Source organism: Alligator mississippiensis, chromosome 5 (genome assembly GCF_030867095.1).
Source record: "Alligator mississippiensis isolate rAllMis1 chromosome 5, rAllMis1, whole genome shotgun sequence".
Taxonomy (NCBI): domain Eukaryota; kingdom Metazoa; phylum Chordata; order Crocodylia; family Alligatoridae; genus Alligator; species Alligator mississippiensis.
This window is the reverse complement of record NC_081828.1, coordinates 186025478-186039752: the sequence shown is the minus strand read 5'-3', so window position 1 is coordinate 186039752 and position 14275 is coordinate 186025478. Positions and strand designations below refer to the sequence as shown.

Sequence of the window (14275 nt, the reverse complement as noted above, 5' to 3'; positions counted from 1 at the left end):
CCCCCCAAACCCACTTACCTGCTGGGATCTGTGTCTGTGCCTGTGGCTGGGGAGCTGTTGTGAGGGGAGTGAGGGGCACCAGCGAGGCTTTTGGGGTCTTTAATTTTTTCACAGATTTTGGATCTTTTATCAGAGAATTTACAATTTTTTATCAGGGAAAACCAGGATCCCTGGTTATTAAACAGAGCAGCCAAGGGTGTATCCTCTGACACCTCCAAACCAATGATAGTGGATATCAAGTGCAAGGGGATGAATTATCCTAGATGTGCCCTTTACATATACCCTGTCTCTAAAGCATGCACTCCTGCCACTGTCAGGTAGATTACTGGACTAAACAGACCAGTGGTCTGACCCTGACGTAGTATGCCGCTACTTATGTTCTTAGATGCTTGTACTATACTCAACAGACAGTCAGTGTTCAATGTAAAAATATTGTTTTCATAGTTTCATAGCTCTTGGGGGCTGAAAGGGACTTTACAGATCATCAAGTCCAGCCCCCCTGCACTTGGGGAGGAAAGACCACTTGATGTGCTGTACGTAATATTAAAAACTGATTTGGCTCAGAGTAAAACAATTTTATCATAGAAGCCTATTTAGTAAATAAAGCTAAGAGGTTTTAGTCACTGAAACAAGGAAATTGAATTCAGTTAGGAAATATTCATACAACTGGTTTTGATGCTATAGCAATAATCCCAGATTTTGCCAAAAAATGTTTCCACTAGCCGTGTAGCCCAGGAAAGGCTTAAAATAATTCTCCACCTTTTGAATAGAATTGATATCAACATGGCTATTTGGTTTAACAGGCCATCAGCTTCTTATATTGAAACATCATTATGCACAGACATAATTGACTGATCTTAGCACAGTCGTGAGATTTGCATTTGATGGTTTAGCTGCTGCAAAGCACAGACTATTGTGTCTTAGTGGGATTTACAGAATGGTCTATTGCTTTAAGTAGGTTAATTTCTCATCAGTGGAATGAGTGGTGGATTATGAATATGTATGTGTTACATAAACACATGAATACGTTGTATAAAATATATTAAGCTAAAAGATTTGTTCTCCAGTTCTAGAAGCTTTAGGATGGGTGAAGTTTTGGGTTTATATGCCTGAGCCCTTCTTAAAGCATGTAACATTTTTGCTGACTAAACCTTACAGTAATTTAGGGTGTAAAGAAGATTTTAAGAAATGCAATGAATACAATACATATTTTATCTGCAAAACACGGATTGTATGTTGTCTTCTGCTTATCGTCACTCACTGTGTTTTTAAATATGAGGGCAAATTTTATAATGCCAATTTTATAATCCCATTCTGAGTGGCTTCCTTAGTACTGACAGTTGAAATGTATGCAGCAGCAGCATTTAACTTAGATGCAGATGCAGACCACTATGGTAAATAATTGCAGACCAAAATCTAGACTTTTTTTTATCAATTAACTGCTCAATCTGAACAAAAACAGAATGAGCTGACTTGCCCAAAGTATGAGTATCTTTTATCCAGTGCATAAACACTCAGTTTTGAGTATATATTAAACAAATGTAAAACACTTAAAAAATCATTATTTCATTACACAGTATTTATAGCTAAATGCACTCTAAACCAACTCTATTGCCACTGGTGAGTTGCCTTCCAGCGCTCTCTTCAGTTCCCTTCTCTCACTTCCCACCCTCTCAGACAACAAACCTGTCCTTACAAAAATCAGCAAGGAATTGTCTTTCCATTGCAAATGTGGTGATCTTTCCCCAAGCCAATTCATCTGCAGCCATAAGCCACCAACTTCAAGAACGCTTTCTTCCTTGAGTTTCCTCAATGTTGTTCTTTACTGGCTGTTTTCAGCCATATCATTGGTAGATCTTCCCTCTGCCTTCCTTTAGTTAAGTTCTTCAAAGATCTGCTTGGGTACTCTCATTTCCCCCTCAACTACACCTGCCATCTGGCCAACATTGACCACTTCTGTGGAACCTCATCACTTCTGTATTAACAACACCTAAGTCTAGCTCTCCAACCCTTCTTCAGGCTCACTTCTTATTTGGTCCCTGCCATTAGGTCTTTCACTTCCTTAAGCTAAAAGTGGTTAAAACTACTCAGACAGGAATCTTTGGGTAAATCCAATATCTTTTATTAGATCAACTAAAATAGTTGGACATTTTTTTCTCTGCAAGCTTGCGGGTACAAACACACTTCATCAGGCTGAGGAACTGTAAAACTACTCTTCGTTTTTCTTCTTAAACTCTTTCTGTTCCATCAACATTGGGAAGGCAAGAGTGTTGTGTTGTGTTGTGTTATTCCCCAGCACTTGAGTTCTATTTGATTCCTCCTTTTCCTTCTCACCTTACATACAGGATCTTGATAAATCTTATAATTTGTTCCTTTGCAACACTTCTGGAAGCAGCTCTTTCATCTCTCTCTCTGTCTCTCCTGTCAAAATCTAATTGCAAGCCATACTTCCCTTCCTTTTGGATGGCTATAGTCACCTTCACTGGCTTTCCAGATTACCACCCACAGCAAAAATTATCACCTCTTCGCTATCGCTCTACTGGTGTCACCCCTACTTGCTCCATGAGTTTTTCTACATAATCTTTGTTCCTCTGCTTTGCTTTCAAGCTACAGCACACCTCTGTCCTACTACTCCTTATCGTCATTCACTCTCTGCACTCCCTAGTTTCTGTTCACTTTCCTTGCCTTTTTGTTCCCTTTGTCTCCATCTCCCTCTCTGACCTTTGTGTCTGCTCCCCATTAGGGTTGTGAACATAGATTCATAGATGTTAGGGTCGGAAGGGACCTCAATAGATCATCAAGTCCGACCCCCTGCATAAGCAGGAAAGAGTGCTGGGTCTAAATGACCCCAGCTAGATACTCGTCTAACCTCCTCTTGAAGACCCCCAGGGTAGGGGAGAGCACCACCTCCCTTGGGAGCCCGTCCCAACGGTTAAATGTCTAACTGATAAGCCCAGTGATAACCAGTTATAGCTTACTGGTTATTGTTTAGCATGGGGTGGGGGGCAGTCCAGAAGGGAAGGGGGGGGGGGAGCCATGTGGTGCCCCAGCAGGAACCAGAAGGGGGCAGGGCAGGGCAGGGGAAAGAGAGGATTAACACCTATGGCTAGGCTTTGCAGATGCCAGTGCAGCCTCTTGCAGTCTCCCTGCCACCAGCAGCCCAGGCTCTGGGCAGGCCCCCTGCCCCCTGCCACAGAGCCTGGGTTGTTCAAGGCAGGCAATGGGGATGATACAAGTGACTGTACCAGGGTCCACAGGAGTTAGCTATTAGGTCAGAGGTGGGCAATTATTTGGGCCTGAGGGCCACTTAGGGAGTTTTGATGAGCTGCTGCAGGCCTGGTCATAACCCCCACTCCCCTTCCTGTGTGCTCCCTCCCCCTGACAACAGCTCACCAAAACTCCCTAAGGGCTAGTATTGAAGGGCAGTGACAGCACAGAGCTGAGGCCCAGGGCACAGCCGCAATCCACTGCCCGCATGTCACCATAAGTGGCTCTCCTCCACTCTGGCCCAGGCAGCTGGAATGGAGCCGCCGGCAGGCAGGGAGTGGCATCTGGGAATGGAGTAAGTGGGCATGACCACAATTATGGGGTTGTGACAGTGCAGGACTGGGGCCAGGGGGCAGAGCCTCAGTATGTTCCCCACGCCTGTGACAGGCACCATGGGCAAAGGTGTGCAGGGAATGTATTGTGGTGTGGCTCAGCCCCGGCCCCTGTCCCTATGTTATCACCATCCCGGAGTCTCCATGGAGACTAGCTGGGACCTGTGTGGGCAGGGTGTGCAGCTGGGCAGACAGGATGAGGCCACGAGTGGGACGAGCAGGCACGGCTGGGACCAGGATCTTGGGCCGGTGACAGCATAGGGCCAGGGCCCAAAGCAGAGCCTACATGTCCTAACCAGTGCCTGTCCCACTGACATGCAGGCAGTGGATCGCGGCTGTGCCCTGGGCCTCAGCCCTATGCTGTCACTGCCCTTCAATACCAGCCCTAGCTCTGTCTGCCTGTCCTACTCCCTGCTAGCCTGCAACCCCATTCCAACTGCCTTCCCATGTGAGCCCAGCCCCCAGCAGTGGGTGCAGGGCAGATGGGCTGGGGTGTACAGGCAGCAGAGCCAGGTCCAGAAACTCCAGCAGCCAGAAGGAGCTGCCACTGGGACTGCCAGAAAGTGAGTCTAGCAGCTGCACCATCCCAGCCCTGCTGCATGCCCGAGGCAATGGGACTGACTGCATGCGCCACAGCCCAAGCTACCCCATGTTCCTGGGCTGGGCTAGGCAGGGCTCAGGGATCCACTGTAGGCTGGACAAGATCCCTTGGTACACCAGATCTGGCCCACGGGCCTTATTTTGCTCACCCTTATATTAGGAACAGGGCAGTGGCCATGAAGAAAGAATGATTCTAGTCATGTACTATAGCAAAATGTAGATCCAAAAGCAATGGTGTATATTGATGGTGCTCAAACTTTTCTCTTTCCTCTTGCAGGCCGTATAGACAGTGCCCTGTCTGCCCACAGGTCAGATATGGACAGGAGTCCCCATCTGGCACTCAGGGTGGGCATAGTGGGTTCCATTTGACTACAGGGAGGGGGATGGCAGGCATCCTGGCCCCAAGCTGGCTCCTCAGAGGAAGTGGGGCAATGTCTTGGTCCTGTGGAGAAGCAGAGTGTGTCCCAGGCTCAACCCAGCCCCATGTGGGGGGAGAAGGGCCCTGGCTTGGCCTGGCCCTGTAGAGGGCTAGGGGGGATGGCTTGGCCCTGCAGGGGAAAGAAGGGAATGTGGCCTGATCCTCTGGAGGTAAGGGGGTGTAGTGGGCCATGTGAGGCCTGAGGTTTGGGAATTTGGTGTGGCAGGGAGGGTAGCTATATTAATGGTCACTGCTCCTCCAATGCCAAATTTCCTGACCCTGGGGCAGCCCCATGGGCTGGATGCCAAGGCTCCATGGGCTACATTTAGCTCATGGGCTGGAGGTTGAGCAACCCTGGTTTATGTTTTACATTTTAATGGATCCAGTATTTGAAACCATTTTCTCCCTCTCCTTTTCACTCTTCTTGAGCTCAGCTTGAAGTCCAGGGGGAAAAAAGAATTATGGTTGTGTGTCAGGCCTTAACAAACTAGTCTGTGAAACAAACACAGTAGATAACATGGTCATAATCAGGCTGCTGGACAGGAGGCAAAATGCCCAGCTAACACATGGAGCCTGACTCTTCACAAGAGAAAATCAGATTCTCTTAAAGATGTTCGTCATTAGTAGACCAGGGTGGTAAAATATAGGTTACAACAGGAGGTACTCAACCTCTGAGCTGCTAGTGTGATTAGTAAAACTGAGATGAGTTCTGCTGATAGCCTCTCCAGCTGGATAATTGCATGTTTCCCCAAAAAGTAATCTCATATGTTTTTAGAGACTTGCAGTTCCAACAGGCTGAAGAGAAACTTGACACTCATGTAATTGTGAGTACTATGAGAGACTACAGCAGAACGTAGCATAGACCCTAGCACTGTGCAAGTTGCCCCAACAGGACTCTGCTTGTGCTTCTTAAATATTAATCTGACTCCTGTGACTTGGACCTTTGTTGAACCTCTGGCGTTTATAAAATGTAGTGGGTTTGTATGAACAATTGCAAGTAGAACCATTGGAGGCCAAATTCACAAGTATACATGTACATACGTGCACATATGCAAGCATATGCGTGCATCCTCACCCATGTGCTTTCCCCCGATCCTTATAAAGATGATAAAAGTAGTGCATTTTCCACAGGCCTAGAGATAAGCATGGTGAGTTCTACATAGCAAAATAATAAAGTGCATTTAAAATGGATGCCATCAACTACTTCAACTGTCTCATCACCAGGGATTCTGATTTTCCCCTATAAAAAATACCAAATTCTCTGCTAAAAAATCATATATTCTCTGCTAAAAAACCCCAAATCCATGATTAAAACTAAAGGCCCCTCCACAGCCCTGCTGGTGCCCCTTGCCCCTCACCCACAGAACCTGCTTCCCCAGCCCTGCCAGAGGGGGCCCCTAGCTGTCAGGGCTACGGACCTAGATCAGCAGCCCCCCGCCCCCACTCCCCCCGTTCTGCAACCTCGGGCGGGACAGCTCCCTGTTGCTGCATGCACTCCCAGGGGACAGGAGGACCCGTGCCACCCAGATCTGTACCAAGGGCAGGAGTAGGCTGAGGCTGCTGCCCAGCTGGATGAGACTTGGGGCCTGGGGCTGCAATGCGCGGCTGCAGTGCCCTGGTGGGAAGCAGGACAGGGCCATGGGTGGCTCCTTCGGGGTAGGGGGAGAAGGAGGGAGAGGGGGAGGGTCAGTTCCCTGCTGCCACACACTCTCCAGGGAGCAGGGGGGACCCGCGACCCGCAGATCTGTACATGGGGCAGGTGCAGGCTGTGGGCTCAGGCTCCTGCCCTGCTTCTGTTCCCCAGGGCCTCCAGAGCCCGGCTGGCACGTCCCGGCACGGCAGGAAAGAGCAGAGCTAGCTGCCGGGGATCTCCTTGCCTCTGCTCGCCCCTGGCCCCCTCGGGCCCTAGCGACGTGCCTCCAGCACTTGCTGCTGCGGGTGAGGGAGCACACTGCTGCGTGTGGTGGGGAGGCAGCAGCCAGGCTGAGTGTGGCGAGGGCCACTGGAGCAGTGGTGGCATGGGGCATACTTGGCCGCAGCTAAAGCCAGAGCTAGGATCGGCTGTGCGTGGCTGAGAGGAGCCTGGGGGGCATGACCCGGTGCAGCTGGCAGCAGCGAAGCTGCCCCAGATCTCCTGGTCACTGCTTCTCCCCCCCCAACCGCTGCCCTGGCAACATGCCTCCAGTGCCTACCACTGATTTGAGGGGCACAGCCCTGCACTGCTGCCCTCACTGCAGCCCCGTGCACAAGAGGCACATCACCAGGGGAGTGGAGGAAGCAGCGGCAAGGAGATCTCCGGCGGCTCCACTGCTACCTGCTGCACTGGGTTGTGCCCCGTGGGCACCAGAGGCCCCAGGGGAGGGAAGTAGGGTGGCAGGGAACAGCATTGAGGAGGGGGGTCTGTTGTTCCCTGCTGCCCTGCTTCCCTCCCCTGTGACCTGGCGCGGCAGGTAGCAGAGGAGCCATGCAGAAAACCTCACTGCCACTTCTTGCCACCCTGCTGCCCTGGCAATGCACCTCCTGTCCACAGCAGCATGGGGCTGTGCCTTTCAGAGTAGTGGCAGACACTGGAGGCACATCACCAGAGCAGCAGGGAGGCTGAGCAGTGGCAAGATCCCTGCATGGCACTGCTGTCCCCAGCTGCACCGGGTTGCATCTGCTAGGCTCTGGAGGCCCCGGGGGAGGGAAGCAGGGAGCAGCAGAGCCCCTGTTCCCTGCTGGCCTGATTCCCTCCCCTGGGGCCTCCCCAGCCTTGTGGGCCCGCGCGGGGATCTCACCACTGCAGCATTCCCCACCCCTCCCTGTCCCAGTGACACACCTGCTGCACCTGCCCCTGCTTTGAGGGTGCAGCTGCCCTCATTGCAGCCCTGAGTGCAAGAGGTGCGTCTCCAGGGCAACACGGGGTAAGGAGATCCCCTGCAGCTCCGGTGTCCCTTGCCATGCCGGGTTGTGGGGGACAGATGTTTGCAGCTGTTCCCTGCAGCCCCTTAGCCCCCACTTACCACCCAGCTTCCCCCTCAGCCCTGCCCTGCAACCCCCCAGCCCCCACTTACCACCACACAGGCTCTAGGAGCAAAGAGTAAGCCTGAGGCAAGCCCTGGGAGAGTGAGAGCCTCAGGCCGTGCCCTTCTCCCTCCCCCTCCAGGCTGGACTGGGGGTTTCCCGCCCCTTTTGCAAACAGTTCTTGCAGGCTGGAACTCTGCTTTTTGCAAAAGCGGGAAATCTATGGGTTTCTCTGCTAAAAGGGGAAATCAGTGGTTTTCTCCGTTTTTCTGTGGGAAACGGAAAATCCGGATTCCTGCTCATCACGCACCTTGGGTTGTCTTCTCTGTACATTAGTCCTAAAGATTTTTTTTCAAACTATCTTAAACCATCATCCCACCCACCCCCTCATGGAGTTTCTGTTTTCTTAACAGACATTCATCTTTTATTTTCCCATATTCATAGGCAGATTTTAAACTTTTCAGTGACATTGTCATCTTGCTTTTTCTTGCCCTCTAGTTTCTTGCCCAGTTAAAACTCATGGACTACAGCTTGCTGGTTGGAATTCATGATGTTGAGAGAGCTGAACAGGAAGAAGTAGAGTGTGAGGAGAATGATGGAGAAGATGAAGGGGAAAGTGATGGAGCCCACCCAATTGGAACACCTCCAGACAGTCCAGGAAACACACTGAACAGCTCTCCGCCTTTGCCTCCAGGAGAATTTGATCCAAACATTGATGTTTATGGAATAAAAGCCCACGAAAGTGAGTAGTATTGCTATAAATATTTTTTATGTATAAGATGTTTTGATTTTTTTTGTATCAAAATCTCAAAGCTCGTATAATCACATAAAGGTAAAGTTGTATTGAAGAATATAATTTATGCTGTAAAAAAGGAAATAAGTTGATTTTTGGTGCAGCAAAAAAAAAGTTGAAGAGACCTCTAATGCTCTGCTTTGATAATAATGTATTTCTTGGATATTGTGATGTCTAAGAACACAGTAAAACAGTTCTCCTATAGCACAAGCAGCTAATGTACTTGCTGATCTACTTACACTACATCATGCTGTGTAGAGGTACAATGATTTTTAGTCAGACTTCATGACAAACAGTTTTTCATTTTGGGAAATCTGTTTACTGCACATAACTGCTCTTACCCTGGCAGATAAGCCAATACTATTAGCAGTCATCCAGCAAAATGAACAAATTGCTGTCTTAACATGTATACAAAAACTCACTACTTTTAAAAATACATGTAGACTTGAAGCTCAGTTCTGTATTCCACATAAAATGTTGCATAGAAGGCTTCCGCAGAAAAAGCATGGAACTGGGCTATTAAGTCAATACATAAAACTGAGAAGGACTATTTTGTTTCCTTTGGCTTGTTTAAGGAGAGATAATGTATCTGTTTTCTATTTAAGGCTCTGCTTTATTTATTTATTTATATATATATGTTCATTGATAAATCAGATTGTCTTCTCCTTAAATGAATAGTAGGTCTTGCTGGTTAACACAGAAGTATGGCCTCTATGCACTTGGCCAGTGTTCTGTAATTATACTTCTCTCAATCATGGAGTAACTGGAAGTGCATGTTTGACTCAAATCAGCAAACATATTTTGATATCTGTCTGGTAGTGTTCTACTTTGAACTGTTTTCCACTTTCTTTCATAAAATATGAGTGCAGCTAATCTTTAAATAAAAAGGGCCTAAGTCTGCACTTCTTCCATGCCTAAAACTTTGGCTGAAGATCCCTTCTCTTAAGCTGACAATTGACTTTTACAGTCTCTTGTACCAAATACAGAAATGTTGATTTATAAAACACTGATTAACATTTTTTTGCTGCCATGTGTTCACTATTTTGCAGGTGCACCTAGGAAGGAAGTATACTTTATGGCTATTATTGACATTCTTACTCATTATGATGCAAAAAAGAAAGCAGCTCATGCAGCAAAAACTGTTAAGCATGGCGTAAGTATGTGTTTTGCTTCCTCTAGTTCCACTGCTGTTTCTGAATGCTTGTTATATAATGGCCCAATATAACATTTTAGACTTATGGAAGAGCACAATATAGATAATTTTTGTTTTTCAATTATGCTAATTAAACATATAAATATTTTACAAACTACAGTACTGTCATATGTATTTAATATTAGAGTAAAAGTGCCTTCTTAGCTCATCTGTAGTGTTCTTTACAGGTGAACACTATTATAGATACCAGAGTACTTTTATTTCCTTTCCAGGTATTGTATTTCTAAGACATTTTGAGGTGTATAGCACTACACACCTGGATACATTCATTTCATAGTGTGACATTTGTTTATCACAGAGTTTGTTGGCCCCTTAGAGGACATTCTAGTGTACAACCAAAAATAAAAACCGTTTCTGACTGACATTGGGGTATCAAATTCTCTTTAAAAAAATAAAATCCACAATTCCAAATGCTGATAAACTTAGTATAGTGTACTGATTTTTTTTCCAAATAGCTAACACTTAAAACTTTGTAACCAAGTTAAAGAAAAAGTCTGTCAGACCTGAATAACCTGCTATTACTGCAAATGATCCATAGCATGAGGCAACGTTTGTTTGCCAAGAATGGAAGAAAAACCAACCTCACACCTGGATTATGTGGATGGTTAGAGCAAATGTTTTTGGCCAGAAGGAATTCATTTATCTCTCTCTAAAATAGCTAAATACAAAGAGGATCTCTACTGGGTCCTGCAAATAAATCTATATAGTACGTGCTTATGCTCATATCCTGGCTCTATGAAAGTCCATCATGGATTTCATTTCAGAAAAGCTGGGGCCTAATGACTGTTTCAGTTTCTGGACCAACCTGCTGAGAGCTTATACTAGAAAGTATAATATGGCTTGCTTTGTACGGCTTCTTTAAAAAAAAATTACTATTTGAAAAACATGAAAAACCTAAAAGGTACTGCCTAGTAAGCATTTTGAGAACCTTCATCAAAGACAGCTTTTTACATGTTAGTTGTTGCTGCAGATACAGAAACAGGACTCTGGCTATCTTATGCTGTTAACTGTAGGAACAACAGAGTCAAGATAAAAATAGGAAAGTCTCTCCATGAGATAAGGAATTTTTCCTTCTGTCATTATTGTGGGTCACCATTCAAATACATGAATAACTTTAAACAACTTTACTCATCTGGGCTCATTCAGGTTAAGTTGCTTACATGTACAGGATCAGGCCCTTATTTTTCTTTTAACAAAATAAATTTGTATTACTTCACTGTTCCAGGTTGCTTTACAATTCTCAACAATAAATCCTATTTATGAATTTGGAAAGGTATCATTTTTGCCATACACTACCAAGACAGCTGAAAGTGGAGGCAGCCCTTCTACAGTCATTAGCTGGCAATTACTAATGGACTTTAAATGTAGTCAGCATGTAAATCACACCTCTGCCTGAAATATTTTTTATCTACTATTGTTATTAGCAACAGCTAACATTACTACAGCTAGAAGAGATTAGAAAATGTATTTGCAGTTTACTTTGTTCATTTGACAGCACTTAATGCATAATCGGTTTCACTGCTTGTACACTGATCCAACTCTCACTGAACTCAACGGGAGGTTTTCCACTGATTGCCACAAGTTTTCCCATGTGTAAAATAAAGCTAACACTATCCACATGTGTGGAGAGGGGCTTTTAAAAAGGGCTTCTGCTGAAAAACAGAAGTGAAATTCTGAGTCTGTTTGTCAGCGGGTATTTCAGTGGGCCCAGGATGTAAATATATGCATATATGAGAAAGTGTTACTGTTAGCAAGCTGATTTTGTCTTTTAAAGATAAAGTGGCCATTCAGAGAGCTTTATATATGTTAAACAAATGGAAATCCATGTCCTAACCCATGGCCATCTCTTATGTGAAGGACACTTGAAAGAAACCTGCAGTGTGAAATAATTATATGCTGGGAAATGGAAGGCATTTTAAGGTACAATAAAATATTCTCCAAAAATGGAATGACTGATCTTGCAATTATGCCAATAGTAGCTATAGTCACTCCCAACACAAACTCCCATTGACATCAGCAGGGGTACCTATATGTGTCCACCTAACTTTGTGAAGTATCAGTAAGGAATTTGTAAGCAACTGTTTACACATAAAAACACTAAAAATAACACTGCTTTCGCCCTCCCCCTTGTTTTTTAATTCTCTGTCTAGGCTGGTGCAGAGATTTCAACAGTTAACCCTGAACAGTATTCAAAGCGCTTCTTGGACTTTATTGCCAACATCTTGACGTAACCTATCACATTAAATAAGACAGACACAAGACCTGGGGACAGGAGCAGTGGCTACAAGAATAAGGGGGGAAAAAGGAACTCAGAGAAGTGTTCATCTTGCAGAAAGCAACCCCATTGTTTACATCTGCTGGCAAAGATGACCGCTACAGGGTGGAATATTCGCTTTAACAGCTGCCTGATATTCCCAGCATAGTTCTAGCTATTTCTGACTTTTTGTGTGTGCAAAAAAAATAAAAATATAAATTAATTAATTAATTAAATAGCTCAGCTTTACTCAGAGTGCACTGCGAAGGCAACATTCTGATGCTACTAGCTGACTTGGAATGAATGAGCAAAGAGGTGTGGGGTGGGGGTGGGGGAGGAGTAATGCATGTTAAATTTACAATATTGGTATCAAATTGTAAACTGTGGATCAGTTTATTTTTTGAACTGAAAGGATGCAAGACAGTATTCATGATGATGATGATAATAATTATAGAAACCTTACTGAGAATGTGTTACACTTATACCCTGCACGCTGGCACTCCTTAAAAAAAAAATAGCTGCAACGTTAAGCTCTTGGTGCCGGAAGCTTTTCCTGTTAGCTCCCTAGCTCTATTGCTGCTTTTTTATTTTCTTTGCATCAGCACATTGCATCAGGAAATCCAGACTCCGAAGCATCAAAGAGCTAATGTCTCTTGTCTTACAAGGAGCTAATGCCATATTCATGCTGTGTATATGTTTTTGCTACAGCGAATTAATGTCGAGGGAAAACCCTGCTTATTTCACTTTTATTACCTGAAGTTTTTTCATTGTTTTATATTCTTGCAATATAGGAACTAATCATGTTACAAGGGGGAAAAAGCTTATTGGAAGAAGTGCATAGTTTTGGGCAATAGTAGCTACATTTTTCAGCACAGGAAAGTGCACGCAATGATAGAAATCTCTACCCTCCTGTAATTTAATGATAATCTGAAGTTTAAATGCTTATGTTGTACTTTTTAAACAGTGGTATTTTATTATAAATTATCCCTCTAAAAATCAACCCTGAATTTTACTGTTTACATTATTATTAGGAAAACAGGGATACTTTTGAATTTCAGAGTTTGTGTACAGTATGTGATTTTTGAAGTTTACATGTAAAGTTTATTTTGCAGTACAGATGAGGTAATCTGTCATCTTTCAAGGTGTAACATGCAGTAGTGTACTAAAGTGAACGTCTCATTCACCTCCATGGTAGAATCTCTTTTACAATAAATGGAGAAAAATTGTTTGAGGTTTTTCAGATGTTCTTTTTATCATCTTAAATTACTTGTTTTACTGTTTACCTAATTTGATTGTATGATACATTGCCTAAAGCTGTGTTGATCATGTTTATTTTAACCTGTTAACAATTTAAACAAATATATTGTATTTACATTCTTTTTTCCTGTATCTTCCTGAACAGTTCCAAGCTTAAAAGAGACAAAATTAGAAATGCTTAAAGTTTATTACCTACTTATACACTGTGCTAAAGCTGTGCCTTTAAAAGTCTTTGTTGAAACAGTTAGATTTTGTAGGCAATTTAAAAACAAAATCACACCTTCCCACCATAATTTATAACTTAAACCCAGGAGTGCCAGGATGCCTTCTCCAATAACTTAATGTCAGTGCTGTTAAGACTGCAACTGTGCATAATGTATGTAGTGCTTACTTCAGAGAAATCTATTTAAATAGCTGCAAATCATGATACCTTCAGCAGCCAATGGCAATACCTCCTTTATTGCTGTATACAATTTTTTCCCTTATGGTTTTATCATCTTTGACTTGGTAATGTTAGCAGTACTGTAATGTATGTGTACAATTTGTATTTGTATGTATTTAAATAAGTTGATACTGTGGCTTTTTTTTTTTGTCTCCCACTCTACCCCAGCCCCCCAGGTTAACTCTGGTATCACACACGTTTGTTTTTTGAGGTATGCAGTGGCTTCTAAAGGTATGAGACTGCAGAGAGACCCTGAAGTAAAAAGGAGATACACATACATTGTTCAAGCAAATATTTAATTGTGGCCAATTAGCATATGCTTTTTAGAAGCTTACAACAAAGCTTTCTTTTTGTCTGTAACAGTCTTTGTCACTCATTCTTGTTGATAAACATTATTTGGACGGGTGAGGAAGACTCGCATTGTATATCTTAGTGCTTAGACTACACTCCAGACATGAGCAAGGCTTTATAAAATAAAGCACTTTGATGACTCACTAGGTAAATCCTTTGTTCCTGTGTTGCGACTGTGCTTTTGATCACTTGCGAATGAATTTTGGATACTAAAATGAACATGTAACCTATATCTCAAAGAAACAAATAAGAACTAAAGATTCTTCATTATTCTGCAGCCTTTCTCTCCCCCCACCCACATTTGCCCTAAGTGGTTTGAAAGGTTTTTTTGCCTTTGCCTCTTCA

At 44.2% G+C, this 14275-nt stretch overlaps 1 protein-coding gene across 3 annotated transcripts in view; it reads left to right on the top strand.

Moving 5' to 3' along the window:
* The window catches only part of PIP4K2A (phosphatidylinositol-5-phosphate 4-kinase type 2 alpha), a 220035-nt gene extending 205962 nt beyond the window's left edge, over positions 1 to 14073 (top strand). For all 3 annotated transcript variants that reach the window (XM_014609083.3, XM_014609082.3, XM_019497701.2), the window contains 3 exons: positions 8119 to 8362; positions 9463 to 9566; positions 11777 to 14073. In XM_014609083.3, coding sequence (XP_014464569.2) covers positions 8119 to 8362; positions 9463 to 9566; positions 11777 to 11857 — 429 coding nt within the window. In that variant the 3' untranslated portion in view covers positions 11858 to 14073. The remainder of the gene's footprint in view (positions 1 to 8118; positions 8363 to 9462; positions 9567 to 11776) is intronic.
* Positions 14074 to 14275: the final 202 nt, after the last annotated feature.